This window comes from Schistocerca serialis, chromosome 2 (assembly GCF_023864345.2).
Source record: "Schistocerca serialis cubense isolate TAMUIC-IGC-003099 chromosome 2, iqSchSeri2.2, whole genome shotgun sequence".
Lineage (NCBI taxonomy): Eukaryota > Metazoa > Arthropoda > Insecta > Orthoptera > Acrididae > Schistocerca > Schistocerca serialis.
The window spans coordinates 397,313,753-397,329,983 of record NC_064639.1 but is presented as its reverse complement, the minus strand read 5'-3'; the positions used below and the strand labels follow the sequence as shown (position 1 = coordinate 397,329,983).

The 16,231-nt window shown below is 38.5% G+C and overlaps 1 protein-coding gene across 3 annotated transcripts in view; it reads left to right on the top strand.

The window, feature by feature from the left end:
* Positions 1-16,231, top strand: part of LOC126457218 (sorting nexin-6) — a 75,479-nt gene that overhangs the window by 39,151 nt on the left and 20,097 nt on the right. For 2 of the 3 annotated variants that reach the window (XM_050093339.1, XM_050093338.1), the window contains 3 exons: positions 437-552; positions 4,406-4,588; positions 5,706-5,723. In XM_050093339.1, the coding sequence (XP_049949296.1) occupies positions 437-552; positions 4,406-4,588; positions 5,706-5,723 (317 nt within the window). The remainder of the gene's footprint in view (positions 1-436; positions 553-4,405; positions 4,589-5,705; positions 5,724-16,231) is intronic. The other variant, XM_050093340.1, reaches the window with a different exon arrangement.

Sequence of the window (16,231 nt, the reverse complement as noted above, 5' to 3'; positions counted from 1 at the left end):
GCGGGCCTTGATCAAGAGTGACTTCCTTTTAACTGTACGGTATATGTTATATTGCATTTAGGAAGTTTCGGGTAATTGAACATGTATCAATAATTACGGATTTCTGTAATTGTATACATAAGATTGGATGTAGCTCTAGTGCATTGATGTACTGGTGGATATTGTGTGGTATGACTCCTGTAAGTATAATTGGTACAATGTCAACTTTATCCTGATGCCACATGTCCTTGACTTATTATCATTATTATTATTATTATTATTGTTATTATTATTATTACCATAATTTATTTCTGGATGTATATGTGAACGCAGAAAATAATTTGGTGGTAGTTTGCTTGTAGCTATCTCGGTTAACATTTCTTAAGTGCCAAGTTTCGGCTGCTATAAAAAAATATTTTGCATAATGTACTCCAGTGCTGATTTTCTAAAATTTCAGATGTTGCTGATAGTTACATAAAAATATCAACTGGATTTGTGCAGCTTTCAACAATTGATAATACTGATTTGGAAAAGTTTTTGACAAAAGTGGCAGAGACTTTTGAGAAAGCAAGGGTGAGTAATAGTTGAAGTAGTAACAAAAGATTTTATCATTAAAAGATTCATACTGGATTTGAATTTTACTATGAGTCATTTCTTTTACCTCATACAGATCTCTTGTAGCTGCTGTTACTCTAAAGGTCGCTTGAAATTTGAAAAAGTGTCTTTATGGTTAAGGCATTCGAAATTTTTCTGGGTTAGAAAATTTTAGTAAAGTAATGAACATGTTTCCAACTAAGTGATACGTCTTATATTTTATTTGAAGCTGGAGTTGCATGATATAATACGCATGTATGTGACAGAATAATATGCCCACAGATGTGAAGTTCTGACAAAGATTTAAAGGCTTCAGTTCTGCTGTGGCATGTATTGGACAGAAATGCCACTACTTAGGCACATTAAAGCTCCCAATATGTTGACATATTTTTATTGTTTGACAATGTACATAATTGTTCTCTGTTTAAGATTACAGTAAAATGTTAAAATACCAAAGAGTTAATTTTCTGCACTTGTGAGAAGTATTGTGAGAACAATGGAGATAGTAAGTTTCCAATTGCGGTTTAGGAGTGATGGGCCACTTTTTGATAACAAATAGTGCCACTTTAGACATCAATAATATTTGTCTTTTTATTGATCAATGTTTTAATGATGACAGTATGTACACCATTTTAGTGCCATCTGGATTCTCCTCAGACACCAGCTTCTCAGAACTCTGTAGGTGGGAACTGTTGTTAGATGTCCTTGGTTCTCACCACCCACCTGGCCTTAGTTCATGTGAAGTCCTTGATCTCAATCATTCCATTCAGTAACTATTCCTTTCTTCACTCCCTTTTAGTTTCCTAAATCTTTCATTTTCTGAGCAGTCTGTTTCCCCCTCCTCACATTTGTCACGTATAATGCACTTGCCTTTATGCTCTTAACTCTTGCATGATGTTTTGTCAGTAAGCTGTTGTCCTTATTACCCTATCTTCCACATTTAAATTCTCAGTGTTTCAAATCTCATCCAATGCAGTCTCCAACAATTAGTGTTTCCTTCTTGTCCCATCAAGCAAGACTCCCCCAATTCGGGGTTCGGGGGCAAACTTTCTGCAACTCTCCCCATTTCCTGGACGTCACCAGTCCTTCATCACCCTTACTTCCCTTTCAGTGCTCCTGCCAGCAGGAGCCACTGGCTGAGAGCCAAGAATGTAATTTCAGTACTGTAGGTAGAGGGAGAGGAGGGGAGGGGAAGTGGTGTAACCTATAAACAGGGAAGACTCCAAAGGATTAATTGCTAAGCTTTTTGTAAGAGGAAAAATGTACAGGGTGCTTCAAAACAGCTTTTTGTAATTCTCAAGAATGTCTTCCTCATGAGAGAGGATAGAGCTTTAGGTAAATTTTATCTTACACTTAGGACTGAAATAATTTATTTTCAAAAGAACCATCCAATATTACAGTATTAAAATTATCTTTCACTACACCTTGTTGGACTCGTGGAACAAATTTCCACTGACTTGAAGACAAACAAAAACTGTGGGGATGATGAGACTGTTTCAAACTTGAAACCTGAGCTATATTTTGTTATAAATAGGGATCAAACAGGATGTTATCATGTCTCTTGTAAGGTAACTTTGTTCTGAGGTGATAGTTACAGAATCAGCTGTCAGCCAATTGAATCACCTGATGCACTGGCCAATACAGAAACACTCTGGAGAAAAAAGTTATCGGCAATTACAGAACCCATCACACAACAAAGGGAAATCACAAGTAGAAGCAGAGGAATTAAATTACATGCCTTGATCAGTAATCATTATAGGCTCACGTTTCTGAGAAAATGCTTAAATATCAGTGGTTTACACTGATATTATTTGCCAGATTGTGAGGTATTTAGCAATGTTAGTGATGTCGCTTTTCCTAATTATAGCCACACCAAAAAAATGTGACACATACACATATGTGCCGTAATGTGTCACTTACGGTGTTCCGAATTTTTATGCTTAGATTTTTTTATACATAGGTTGGAACTTAAATGGTGGCAACACTGCTGTGGAGACACTGTGCAATGAAATCTACTATTGTCACTGATAACACACATTGTTGACATACCTACCTTACCTCAGAGCAAATGGACTCGCCCATCTCAAGTCACCGGCGTGTGCACAATTGAGGGAAACGGTCACTTGTGAGCGAGCAGTCTAACGTAACAGTGTCACTATGTTTTCCAAACAGGAGCGATGGAGTTGGATCAAATTGTCATCGAGGTCTTAGAGGCGTGCGGGGAATTGGCATTGCCGTACAGAACAGTGGCACGTTGGGTAAAAGGCTTCAGAGAAGGTCGGCAAACTGTGGCAGACATGCATCGGGCAGGTCGTCCTAGCATCTCTGAAGTAGTGCATGCCGTTGCCACGTTAGTGGACAGCGATTGACGCCGTACAATTAGTGAGCTCGCCCGCATAACCAGATTAGCGCATACGACTGTGCTTCGCATCCTGAAGGAACGCCTGGACATACGAAAAATGGCATCATGATAGTTTCCACATGATTTGACGGAATGCAGAAATTGATGCATTAAGATGCTGCTCAGACACACTTGGAGCCTTATGAGCACGAAGGAGAGGCTTTCTTACACCATATCGTAACACTGGATGAGACGTAGGCCACATTGTATGAGCCAAAACTGAAATGCCAATCCAACGAATGGTGTCGTTATGGGTTGCCACGAAAGTGGAAAGTGCGTCAGAGCCCCAGTATGGTGAAAGTTATGGTGATTCTTGTGTACGACTGTGATGGTGTTACCCTAACACATTACATTCCTTCATGGCAGACTGTCAGTGCACAGTATTACTGTTCATTTTTGGAGCATCACCTGCGACCAGATTTGCAAAAGAAGCAGCGACACTTTCTGCGCAACCCTCCCATCACTTTGCACCGCAATGCGCGGGCACATACAGCACAAGCTGTGGCTGCTCTGTTTGGTCAATGGGACTGGGAAGTACTGTACCATCCACTATACTCCCCAGACTTAAGTCCCTGTGACTTTGATTTGATTCCAAGGATGAAGGAACCACTTCGTTGCATTCGCTTCAAACTGTTCCAGAGATTCACAGGCAGTAAACTGCTCCTTTCCACCATCAACAGAACAGACGCTGCTAACGGTATACTAAGCCTTCCACATAACTGGCAATGGGTTCTACACAATGCTGGTGACTACTTTGAAGGATGTAACAGGTGCAGACGTGCAACTCTTCTGTATTGGTTGTGAATAAATAGTTGCCACTATTTAAGTTCCAACCCTCATATATACATGGCACCCAGGAGAATGTAGTGATTCTGGTCATAAATCTTTCCTTGGGGAAACTGCCAAAAACATTAAGCTTTTGATTCTCGTGACAGATTATGGTATGTGGTGGTTCCACATATTCTTGCATTGTGGCACTTCACTTTCCTGTTTAAAGGGAGTATAGCTACGTTACTTAATGCCAGATTTGAAAGGAAATTGTCTTCCATCTCCACATCCAGAATAAATTAACAAAATTCACAAGGGACTTGCAGTAATTGGATCCTGTATGGTTTGAGATCTAACTGCCTCTGTAGAGCACTCTACACAAGAAACTTGGCTAACTCTCAGCTGGCCCAAGGACTACATTCAGAACTCTGTTGAATATGCTCTGTGTTAGAGTACATGAGCTGACATGTGGGTTTAACTGTATGTAAATCACCAGTGTCTTCAATCTGCTGTTGCCATTGATAATTAGTTCCAGCTGTTGGAGGTGCATATTTCATTTTATTTCAAGTGTCATGGATGGGAATAAAGTACCAAATATATCATGACAATTTGGTGTTGGTCAAATTCATAAACTTGAAACATAGTATGTTCATTGCTTTGCAGAAAATAGAAGGAAGAGTTGCTTCTGATGAGGATCTGAAACTATCTGATACCTTAAGGTATTATATGAGAGACACATTTGCTGCCAAACAGCTTTTATATAGACGTTTACGTTGTTTAACGGATTATGAGAATGCCAACCGAAACCTGGAGAAAGCTCGGACAAAGAACAAGGATATTCATGCGGTGAGAATTTGTTTAAATTTTAATTGTTCTCTCTCTCTCTCACTCTCTCTCTCTCTCTCTCTCTCTCTCTCTCTCTCTCTGTGTGTGTGTGTGTGTGTGTGTGTGTGTGTGTGTGTAATGCTGATAAAATGTTGAGCTGTGCTAAATTGAGAGAAATTTCATAGAATGCTTCCACCATTTGTACATCATATATGATGTGAAGAAAACATGAAGTGAATTTCTTACTGTTGGTTTTGAAATTCTGTGAACTAAATAAAATGTTAATATATGTTTTAATAAAAAACTGTCATATGAAGTAACTGTTTTTAATGTTGATATACTAGTCAGTGTAATCTTGTTGCAGTAAAAGTGGAACACTATTAGCTATGAATTGTGGAAAACTTACTAACATTTAATAATGTTAGTCAGTACTGGAGTAATTATCTGAAGTACTAAGTTTTTTAAATAACATGCATATGAGCACAGGTAGAGCGATTCCTTTACCGTGCATCATGCATTTGGTTGCATAAATACGTACAACCATTTCTTTTATTTAGTTTTTTTACAAGATGTTTGTATTTCAGACTAGGCAGAAATGTTGCCACTTCAGTGATTGCTAATTATAAAATTGTGAAGACTTGTTAGAATTCATGAGACAAAATTTGGAAGCTGATATAAACGGGGGTGAAATGCAATGTGTATACTGTGTGTCTTTTTTTCCCTTTTTGTAAGTGGGATTAAAATAGGTAGTTCATGTACGGGAAAGCTCCACAGTGTGATAACACCAATTACATGAAGGTACAAAGAATACAACAATGTTTGACATGATTGTGCCATTAAAGGTGGATGGAAAGAGAAGAATGAAAAGTCTGTTCAGTGCACACTTACGCTATTATCGTATCTTGAAATGTTATCTGGACAGCAGTAGACAGAGATAAAGATTTTGCTCATTAATGCAGAGAATACTATTGTCCCAAAATGTACAAAAACACAATTCTTTGTCATACTTTCAAAACAGAAAATTCTAAAATACTGAGGAAATAGCCTGACATGCAAAGCATTGAGTGTTCTTTCTTTACTGCTGTAATTCTTTAACTTTATTATTAATACCTGGGTATTATTATTTTTGCTATCTCAGGCTCTGGAAGTAGCAGATGTAAGTACTTCTCCACTTAAACACAATTCATCAATATTCATGCATGTGTCTCCAGAAATTCAGTTCACTGTGTTTCCTTCCTACAAATGTCAGAATACTTAGCACTTAAGTCTTTATAAGGTGTTAAATTTAAGTAAAATGTTGCTGAAAAACTAATGTAAAAGGCAGTGTCATTGGTATATTGGCAGTGTGTTGAACAAATTTTAGGCGATTATGAAGTAATTTGCAAGAGAGAACTACTTTAAAGATTAATGTTGCAGTAGTAGTAGTAGTAGTAGTAGTAGTACATTGCTTATGCCAAAACTAAGAACAATAATCAGCACTAATAGGCTAATAGGTATTGCACTAATAAGTCTTGGATCAGAGTCTGTTGACTCTGAAAATAGTTTAACCTAAGCTGCTTCTTTAAAATCATTCATTCACATGGTTGTCACCTTCTACCCGATGAAATAAAAATTTCTAACTTTTGTAAATTACAGCAGTGTTTTAAGTAGTCATTCAACTATAGTGTTTGTCTTGAAAGTAATCCATCCTTGATGATGGCTCAAGAAAAAATTAATTATATCAAATCTTTAGGAATGCATAACATTAAAAAAATAAATTGGGTAGGTTCAACAACTGAAAATTCTTAAAAGTACCACCTTCCTACATGAATACATTTTTGCTAGTGTGATTTCTGTGTGTCATAAGCTTTCTGGAATTCTTCAGTTGGCCTGCTCTTTAGGGAAGCCACCACAGTAGCTTCAGAGTTGTTGACAAACTTTAGATGCTGTCCTTCAAGGTCCCCTTTTAGTTGAGGAAACAAGAATGTCCGCCAGAATCACGTCTCGACTTTAGGGCAACTGCAGCACTATTGTGAAACAGATTTGAGTCGGGAAGGCTGTGACATTCAAAGGCAGTGTGAGCCGCGGTGTTTTCACGGTGCAGTTTCCACCAAGTGCGGTATTCCTTTTGGAGGTAGATAACCCTGAGATTAAGTTTCTGGAGCACTTCCTTGTAAAATTGAGCATTGATGGTCTGGCCAGAGAGCACAGTCTCATGGTGCACTATCCACTTTGCATAAAGAAATACAAAGAGCATGGACTTCACCCGGGGCTTGATCATGCAAAACTACTTCCAGTGTGACAGCAACATAGTGTGCCATTCCACATTCTGCCTCTTAGACTTTGGATCATACTGCAAGACCCATGACTGATTTACAGTGATCACGTTATCCAGGAAATGTGATCATCCTCAGAGTAGCTTGAGTTTTCACACACTTCCATTTGGTGTTGCTTTTGCGTGTCGATCAAAGCTCTGGGCAAAAGTATTGCACAAATCTTCTGTGTGGTAATCTTGTGAAAAACTATTTTTAGCGAGTCCAGTAATTCGGACTTCAATCTCACTTATTTGAAGGTCTGAATTCAGTAACTGGCGCACAAGACTCAGATGGTCATCTATTCGTGGTGTTGATGGGCATCTTGCATGGGCGTTGTCAGTGGCCTACTTGCAACCTTCTATAAACATCTTATGCCCCATGTTCATCTGTGATCTGGAAAGGCAATCAGCCTCAAAGGCTTCCTTACGCATTCCAAAAGTTTCAAGCAGAATCTCATTAAGCTTCATGCAATTTTTTTTTGCATAGTGTTGCTCTACCTCTGTCGTAAGTTTGATGTGACCACTGTGTTGAGAATCGTGGAAGAATCGATCCTAACGCTCCAAAAACAGAGCCACTTAGCAATCTACTCCTGGAATGCTAGTAGCCCCGTCCTCCACAACTGGTCTGACCCCTCTGTGACATGTAGTCGTCACAAAAAAAATGATGCATTACTTTTCTGACACAACCTGTATGTATAAATTATAGTTTCAGGTAATAAGAGCTTACATTGTGGACACTACAGTGAAACCATGCTTTTCCACTTCACAAAAAAAGGTATAAAATGTGGGAAAATCTAGGAAATAACATTTTTATGTGTAGGATTCCCCCCCTCCCCCCGTGCATTTTTGTACTTCATATATGATAAAACGGCTGAAAGCAAGGGGAAACTACAGCCGTAATTTTTCCCGAGGGCATGCAGCTTTACTATATGATTAAATTATGATGGCGTCCTCTTCGGCAAAATATTACGGAGGTAAAATAGTCCCCCATTCGGATCTCCGGGCGGGGACTACTCAAGAGGATGTCATTATCAGGAGAAAGAAAACTGACGTTCTACGGATCGGAGCGTGGAATGTCGGATCCCTTAATCGGGCAGGTAGGTTAGAAAATTTAAAAAGGGAAATGGATAGGTTGAAGTTAGATATAGTGGGAATTAGTGAAGTTCGGTGGCAGGAGGAACAAGACTTCTGGTCAGGTGACTACAGGGTTATAAACACAAAATCAAATAGGGGTAATGCAGGAGTAGGTTTAATAATGAATAGGAAAATAGGAATGCGGGTAAGCTACTACAAACAGCATAGTGAACGCATTATTGTGGCCAAGATAGATACGAAGCCCACACCTACTACAGAAGTACAAGTTTATGTGCCAACTAGCTCTGCAGATGACGAAGAAATTGAAGAAATGTATGATGAAATAAAAGAAATTATTCAGATTGTGAAGGGAGACGAAAATTTAATAGTCATGGGTGACTGGAATTCGAGTGTAGGAAAAGGGAGAGAAGGAAACGTAGTAGGTGAATATGGATTGTGGCTAAGAAATGAAAGAGGAAGCCGCCTGGTAGAATTTTGCACAGAGCACAACATAATCATAGCTAACACTTGGTTTAAGAATCATGAAAGAAGGTTGTATACATGGAAGAACCCTGGAGATACTAAAAGGTATCGGATACATTATATAATGGTAAGACAGAGATTTAGGAACCAGGTTTTAAATTGTAAGACATTTCCAGGGGCAGATGTGGACTCTGACCACAAACTATTGGTTATGACCTGTAGATTAAAACTGAAGAAACTGCAAAAAGGTGGGAATTTCAGGAGGTGGGACCTGGATAAACTGAAAGAACCAGAGGTTGTGCAGAGTTTCAGGGAGAGCATAAGGGAACAATTGACAGGAATGGGGGAAAGAAATACAGTAGAAGAAGAATGGGCAGCTTTGAGGGATGAAGTAGCGAAGGCAGCAGAGGATCAAGTAGGTAAAAAGACGAGGGCTAGTAGAAATCCTTGGGTAACAGAAGAAATATTGAATTTAATTGATGAAAGGAGAAAATATAAAAACACAGTAAATGAAGCAGGCAAAAAGGAATACAAACGTCTCAAAAATGAGATCGACAGGAAGTGCAAAATCGCTAAGCAGGGATGGCTAGAGGACAAATGTAAGGATGTAGAGGCCTATCTCACTAGGGGTAAGATAGATACTGCCTACAGGAAAATTAGATACCTTTGGAGATAAGAGAACGACTTGTATGAATATCAAGAGCTCAGATGGAAACCCAGTTCTAAGCAAAGAAGGGAAAGCAGAAAGGTGGAAGGAGTATATAGAGGGTCTATACAAGGGCGCTGTACTTGAAGACAATATTATGGAAATGGAAGAGGATGTAGATGAAGATGAAATGGGAGATATGATACTGCGTGAAGAGTTTGGCGGAGCGCTGAAAGACCTGAGTCGAAACAAGGCCCCCGGAGTAGACAACATTCCATTGGAACTACTGACTGCCTTGGAAGAGCCAGTCCTGACAAAACCCTACCATCTGGTGAGCAAGATGTATGAAACAGGCGAAATCCCCTCAGACTTCAAGAAGAACATAATAATTCCAATCCCAAAGAAAGCAGATGTTGACAGATGTGAAAATTACCGAACTATCAGTTTAATAAGTCACAGCTGCAAAATACCAACACGAATTCTTTACAGACGAATGGAAAAACTAGTAGAAGCCAGTTTGGATTCCGTAGAAACACTGGAACACGTGTGGCAATACTGACCTTACGACTTATCTTAGAAGGAAGATTAAGGAAAGGCAAACCTACGTTTCTAGCATTTGTAGACTTAGAGAAAGCTTTTGACAATGTTGACTGGAATACTCTCTTTCAAACTCTAAAGGTGGCAGGGGTAAAATACAGGGAGCGAAAGGCCATTTACAATTTGTGCAGAAACCAGATGGTAGTTATGAGAGTCGAGGGCCATGAAAGGGAAGCGTTGGTTGGGAAGGGAGTAAGACAGGGTTGTAGCCTCTCCCCAATGTTGTTCAATTTGTATATTGAGCAAGCAGTAAAGGACACAAAAGACAAATTCGGAGTAGGTATTAAAATTCATGGAGAAGAAATAAAAACTTTGAGGTTCGCCGATGACATTGTAATTCTGTCAGAGACAGCAAAGGACTTGGAAGAGCAGTTGAATGGAATGGACAGTGTCTTGAAAGGAGGATATAAGATGAACATCAACAAAAGCAAAACAAGGATAATGGAATGTAGTCTAAGTCGGGTGATGCTGAGGGAATTAGATTAGGAAATGAGACACTTAAAGTAGTAAAGGAGTTTTGTTATTTGGGGAGCAAAATAACTGATGATGGTCGAAGTAGAGAGGATATAAAATGTAGACTGGCAATGGCAAGGAAAGCGTTTCTGAAGAAGAGAAATTTATTAACATCGAGTATAGATTTAAGTGTCAGGAAGTCATTTCTGAAAGTATTTGTATGGAGTGTAGCCATGTATGGAAATGAAACATGGACGATAAATAGTTTGGACAAGAAGAGAATAGAAGCTTTTGAAATGTGGTGCTACAGAGGAATGCTGAAGATTAGATGGGTGGATCACGTAACTAATGAGGAAGTATTGAATAGGATTGGGGAGAAGAGAAGTTTGTGGCACAACTTGACCAGAAGAAGGGATCGGTTGGTAGGACATCTTCTGAGGCATCAAGGGATCACCAATTTAGTATTGGAGAGCAGCGTGGAGGGTAAAAATCGTAGAGGGAGACCAAGAGATGAATACACTAAGCAGATTCAGAAGGATGTAGATTGCAGTAGGTACTGGGAGATGAAAAAGCTTGCACAGGATAGAGTAGCATGGAGAACTGCATCAAACCAGTCTCAGGACTGAAGACAACAACAACAACAACAACATCTAAACAAAAGGCATCAAAATACTTATCAGGAATTTTTTCATTATGTCATAAAGGTTTATTATTTAAGAAAGACTGCTGATGTAATTGCAGTGGTAACTGCCTGGGAAGTAGAAATGTTTGACTTGGTTCCGTACATCATAATTGATGTTTTTGAAAAGTGTTTAACTGTCATTCATTATTTCAGTAATGAAACACTGCTCAAGTTAGGTATTTTTTCATGCTTTACACAATGCGTTTTGAGATTGTCTCATTGTCAAGTGTAAATATTTACATAAATATTTTGTATGGTGTTTGCATATGTGGTGTTCTGTGTCTCTTGCACTTCAGTCATCTGAGGTTAGGTACTATGCCTTCTCAATTATGGATGCTGCGTTTAAACCAAAAACATTACCAGAAAAAGGGAACAAAGGTGTCAACTACTTCAAGTGGCCAAAAAATGAAACACATTAAATATGGTTCCACCAAGGAGTCATGACGATCACAACAATCATGGAGCTGCACTTGCACAATACAGTTTGGAAATGTTTGTGATTGGTCATGATATCTTCATTCTAATTAACCTAGTTACTCCCATCAGTCACCACGCCGAGTAGAACTTGACCGTGACAGGATATGTGGCAAGAATTGTTCAGACTTTCACCCGTTCACCATTTCAGGTCCACTGAGCATAGCTCCAAGGTGTTGAGAAACTTAACCATGTAACTTTTATAAACACTACTTGATGGCCAATGCTGTGCCAGCATCATTTTACGTCAATTGTTTCAGTTTTTTCTCCACGAATATTTTTTCTTAAAGCGTAAAGTGTGGGAAAATTGTAAATCTATTAGTGCAAAATTGGGTGCGAATTAACAATGCGGATATAAGAAATTTGACAAAGCAATAAAAAAATGTAAACAGTGGGAAAATGTTAATTCAGGGAATGTAAAAGTGTTACTGTATTTAATAATGTAATGTGGTCAGTATGAAAATACAGAATAATCAGGGCTCATATAAAATTATCACTTAATATTTGTGGGTAACCAGTTTTAATTTTGGTATACATGTAAATGATAAATTGAGAACTTTATACTGAAACTATTATTAGCCAATGTGGGAACCTATGCTGAAGTTGTAGGTGAAAATATCAGTGACAGTATTTGAAGCAGGCCAGAAAGTGTGCTCAGATAGCCTTATGGTTAAAGTGACTGCTTGTAATAAGCAGGGAACTTGAATCAGAGTCCCAGCCTAGCAGAAATTTTCAGTTGTCCCCTTTGACTATTTATTTAATGAAGAGTGAATGGTCAACTGAGTTTTATTATGAGACTTCAGTTAGTTAGAATACTTGAAGAACAGATGTATGAGAAAATTAAATTTGGTAAATGCCTTGTTTATTATGTACATGAGTAGCATTGACTGGATATCGTGGACATGGGGAGCTGGACAAGAGAGGAAATAGCTAAATGGTGTTAAAAATACTTCTTCTTTCATCATAGTCTAGACCATATCCTGGCCATGTTGGCTGTCTCGCTGTGAGGAAGTAATGTTAGCTCGGTTGCGAATAGGGCACTGCCGCTTTAGTCACCGCTACTTGAGTGGCGACCCTGCACCCAGCTGTCCTTTCTATACCCAGCCATTAACAGTCGGACATTTCCTGATCCTCTGCCCCTATTTTAGCCACTTCCGTCTCAGGGTTGGGCTGCCTCCTGCTTTGCCGGACATTCTAGCAAATGACGTGTGAGCTGTGGCTCGCGTTTTAAGTTTTAAAAAAAAGCAGTAATAAGGTGAAAGAGATTTGATTTCTACCTGGTGACTCTGGTTTCGTGTCTACATCTTTTAGTTACTCTTCCGTAACATCTTCATGTTTTAGATTTGTTTTTTCTTCCCTCTTGTATTGGACCTCGTAACAGATTTTCCCCTCGTGGTCCCAGCATCTCTGGTTCTTTACTAGGTGCTTATGACCTCAGATATTTTGTGCCCTAAACCCCCCCCCCCCCCCCCCCCAAAAAAAAAGTGTAGACCATAAGCCTGTTCTGTCTTCTAACAGGCGAAACCCCCTCAGATTTAGTGGTAAGGTGGCAGAGTGGATAGCTCATCAAAAACTGAACACAGATCAAGCATGAAACCAGGAAAGAGGTGTACTGAACTGTAGAAAAAAAAGCAAAATAGAAAAAATGGTCCAAGCTTAACAAGTGCAAAATTGAGAGAAATTGAACAGCTGTGGCGTTGTGCTTATGTGGTCATAGTGTTGGATTCAAAACTCCCTTGTCCCATTAATTTTTATTATTTTTTTCACAACATTATGAAGTGTCTGTCTGGTCATTGAAATGTTTATCTTTCTGTAGTTTTGGCAGTTGTCATACTGTACATTGGTTATAGAATGTGAGTCATGTGGTAAGAGTATGTTACTGTCACAAGTAAATGTTATGAATAGTGAGAGCAGGTGAGATACCACATAGACATCTCACAGAAATGAAAACAGCAAGTAAATGGGTATGAACTGTGTTACAACAAAGGAATTAAAGTGTATCTTTCAAAATAGAGTGAAACTTCAGAGACTTTAAAAACATAAGTTTTGATGGAGCACAGAGAAACTGTTTGTGAAACTGTTTCATTCATTTAGTGCAGATTATGTGACAAACTTGTTTTCATCACTTCCTTGGGAGTCATAACATTCACATTCGTACGAATACTGAAATCGGGCAAGGAGGCATATATCACTCACTTAGCAGCTTTCGAAACTAATTGCATTGATAAGAGATTCCTATCAAATGATGGAAGTGCTGTGACTAATGCTATGTATGACACCAGACATGTTTTCCAGTGGAGGATTCCGATGATTTTTTGCCTTGTCGTAAACATATGCAGTTCCCATTTGAAAGTCACTTCCTTTTGGCTGCTAACAGAGTAATTGCACAGAATAGTGTCATTACAGATCCCTACCTTACAGCTCACTGCTACAGACGGATGTTAAATAACACCACACACAAATTTGAATACAGTGAACAGGGAAGAAGGAGAAAACAAAGAAGATTGGCACAAGAGAGATTTGAACATGGCCTGCTCGCTTGACACAGTCCAACACTGTGACCACTTAACGACACTGCCGTTGCTCTTTCATGCTGCTCTGTATTGGACTCGTTGTCCTTGCACGGTTCACGATTTTTGTTACACTTTTTTTTTCCACAGTTCAATACACTTTCTGTTCTCATGCTTAATCTGTGTTCAGTTTCTGATGGGCTGTCCTCTGGCCCCTCTTAAGACTAAATCTGAGGGAGGTGCGGTGCAGAGTTTCCCCTTTAAATACCCAGCCATCTTTTCCTTGGTCTTCCAATGGATCTTGTACCTGTAGGTCTGAAATTTAAGGCTTGTTCTGGTAGTCTTGATTCTGGCATTTTTTGTAAATGGTCTAGCCAGCATTGTTGATTAAATTTGATCTTCACATTTGTAGTGTATATCCCAAGGTCTGCTTTTACGCCTTCGTTTCTTAGTGTATCTAATATTCTACAGTCCATAACTACTCTTAGAAATTTCGTCTCTGATGCCTGGATTCTACTTTCTTGCTTTTTAGTACTCGTCCAAGTTTCACTTCCAAATAGCAATGTGGGGGGCATCCATTACCTTGTGATACTTGATTTGTGTCTTCTCTCACTTTTTCTCAATGTTCTATTGATTGTTCCACGTATCATTTGATATTTCTGTAGTTTGTTCTCAGTGTCGAGTTCATTCTGGTAGCTTATAATATTGCATAGTTAGTGTTTTCTTATTTTTGTACCTCTGTATAGGATTTCTGTCACCTTTATTTGCTGAGAATATCCATTCTTGTCATATGTGGTCAAAAGCTTTCTCTGTCTGTAAGTGTGAAGTGTTTTTCCCTACTGGACTCCTTTTTCTATAATTGAACAGTGAAAACAAAAACATTAGTATAGGGGCTTGCTTTTCTTAAACCATTTCGTTCGTCTGATCATAAATTTTTAGCAGTAATTCCTAGGCAATGATTTATGATCTTGGCATAAATCTAATATGCTGTGTCCGCTAATACTTACTATATATTTTTTAAAATTTGTTGAAAATAGATATTACATAGTAAGTTGGATGTTGTCCAGTCTCGTACTTCATACAAAATTTGGTTTTTCCTAAATTAATATTTGTGCTTTCTTTGCATGAATACCACAGTTATAATGTGCTGGGTTAAGTGATTGTGCATACAAGAAATACAGTATAATCTCAGTTGACCATTTTATACCACTTTCAAAGCTGAAACAAGTCTAGTTTACAGTTGGAACATTAAAATTAGTGAGTGTTACCATTAAACTGCAATTATTTAAGTATGACAGTTAATAATAGGGAAAATCATTATTGGTGATGAATGAGATTCATTTGTGGCATCTGCATGATAACAAGGCAACTAGATTGCAGTATGAATTTTAAAAAAGTTACAAATTTTGTTACTCTAATTCTTTAATTTACCTATATCTCATTTGCTATCAATTCCACCACAGAGAACCTTAAAGGATGTGGGATGAGTCGAAGTACAGAGACAAACTGTAACCTTTACTAACAACTATCATTAATCTTCTATGTCCCAATCCTTTTTTGACAAATTGTTAGTAAGTGACCATCAAGCAAGTATCGTTCAGGGAAAGTAACCAAACAAGAGACTTATGGCTATGAATGTTTAATAACTACTCAAGTTTATGGTGTAAACAGTGACTCCAGGGGTAAAATCAAGGCTGTTATCTTCCTCAGGCATGGACTTGGTGCTGGAGCAGACAAAAATGACCATCTATTCAATCTGTTCTTGCAGCAACACTGCTTAGTAAGACCGTAACTGAAGTCCAGTTGTTATGGAGTAACATTTGCAGTAAGTGATTGTCAGCTTGACAGTCTCGCTGAGTAGAAACGTTTTATTGTTTCCTAATATCTTACTTTCCACCTTGACTCATATTTCCATTTAGATAGTGAAATGGGTGTGCACTCAGATCGAAATGAATGTAATTTGGGGGAGTACATTATGACTGCTTACTGTGGCAAGTTCGTGGACCTGATAACATGGGATTTTTTACTTGTTATGCCAAATTTGATTTGTTCTGTTGGAAATTTTGTCCTCCGTACAAAATATCTACTTTCCTCCTCTGTGTAGTGCTGTAGCTTTATTTAATACAGTGGAGTGATATGTGTATTGTCCATTGCTATTGTTGACTCCTGAGGAACATCTTAGAGCAGAAAATTAGAAAATGTCTTGTCGAAGTTTTGCATTCATTTAATAATAATTAACTGGCTTTTTGGTATGAAACGGCAAATCAGGTTGGAAATCTACACATGCTGAACCATTGTGGTAACAGAGTGCACTATTATACCTGTTGATGTGTGGTGGTCTCAAAACAAAAGTTGGCTCATCATTGGTGTTGCCTGGGAAAGTGCATTGTGTTGGCTCAAATGGGCTGAACTGTCAAAAGTGACAAGCTGTTTCGATTGCACTTCACTGATC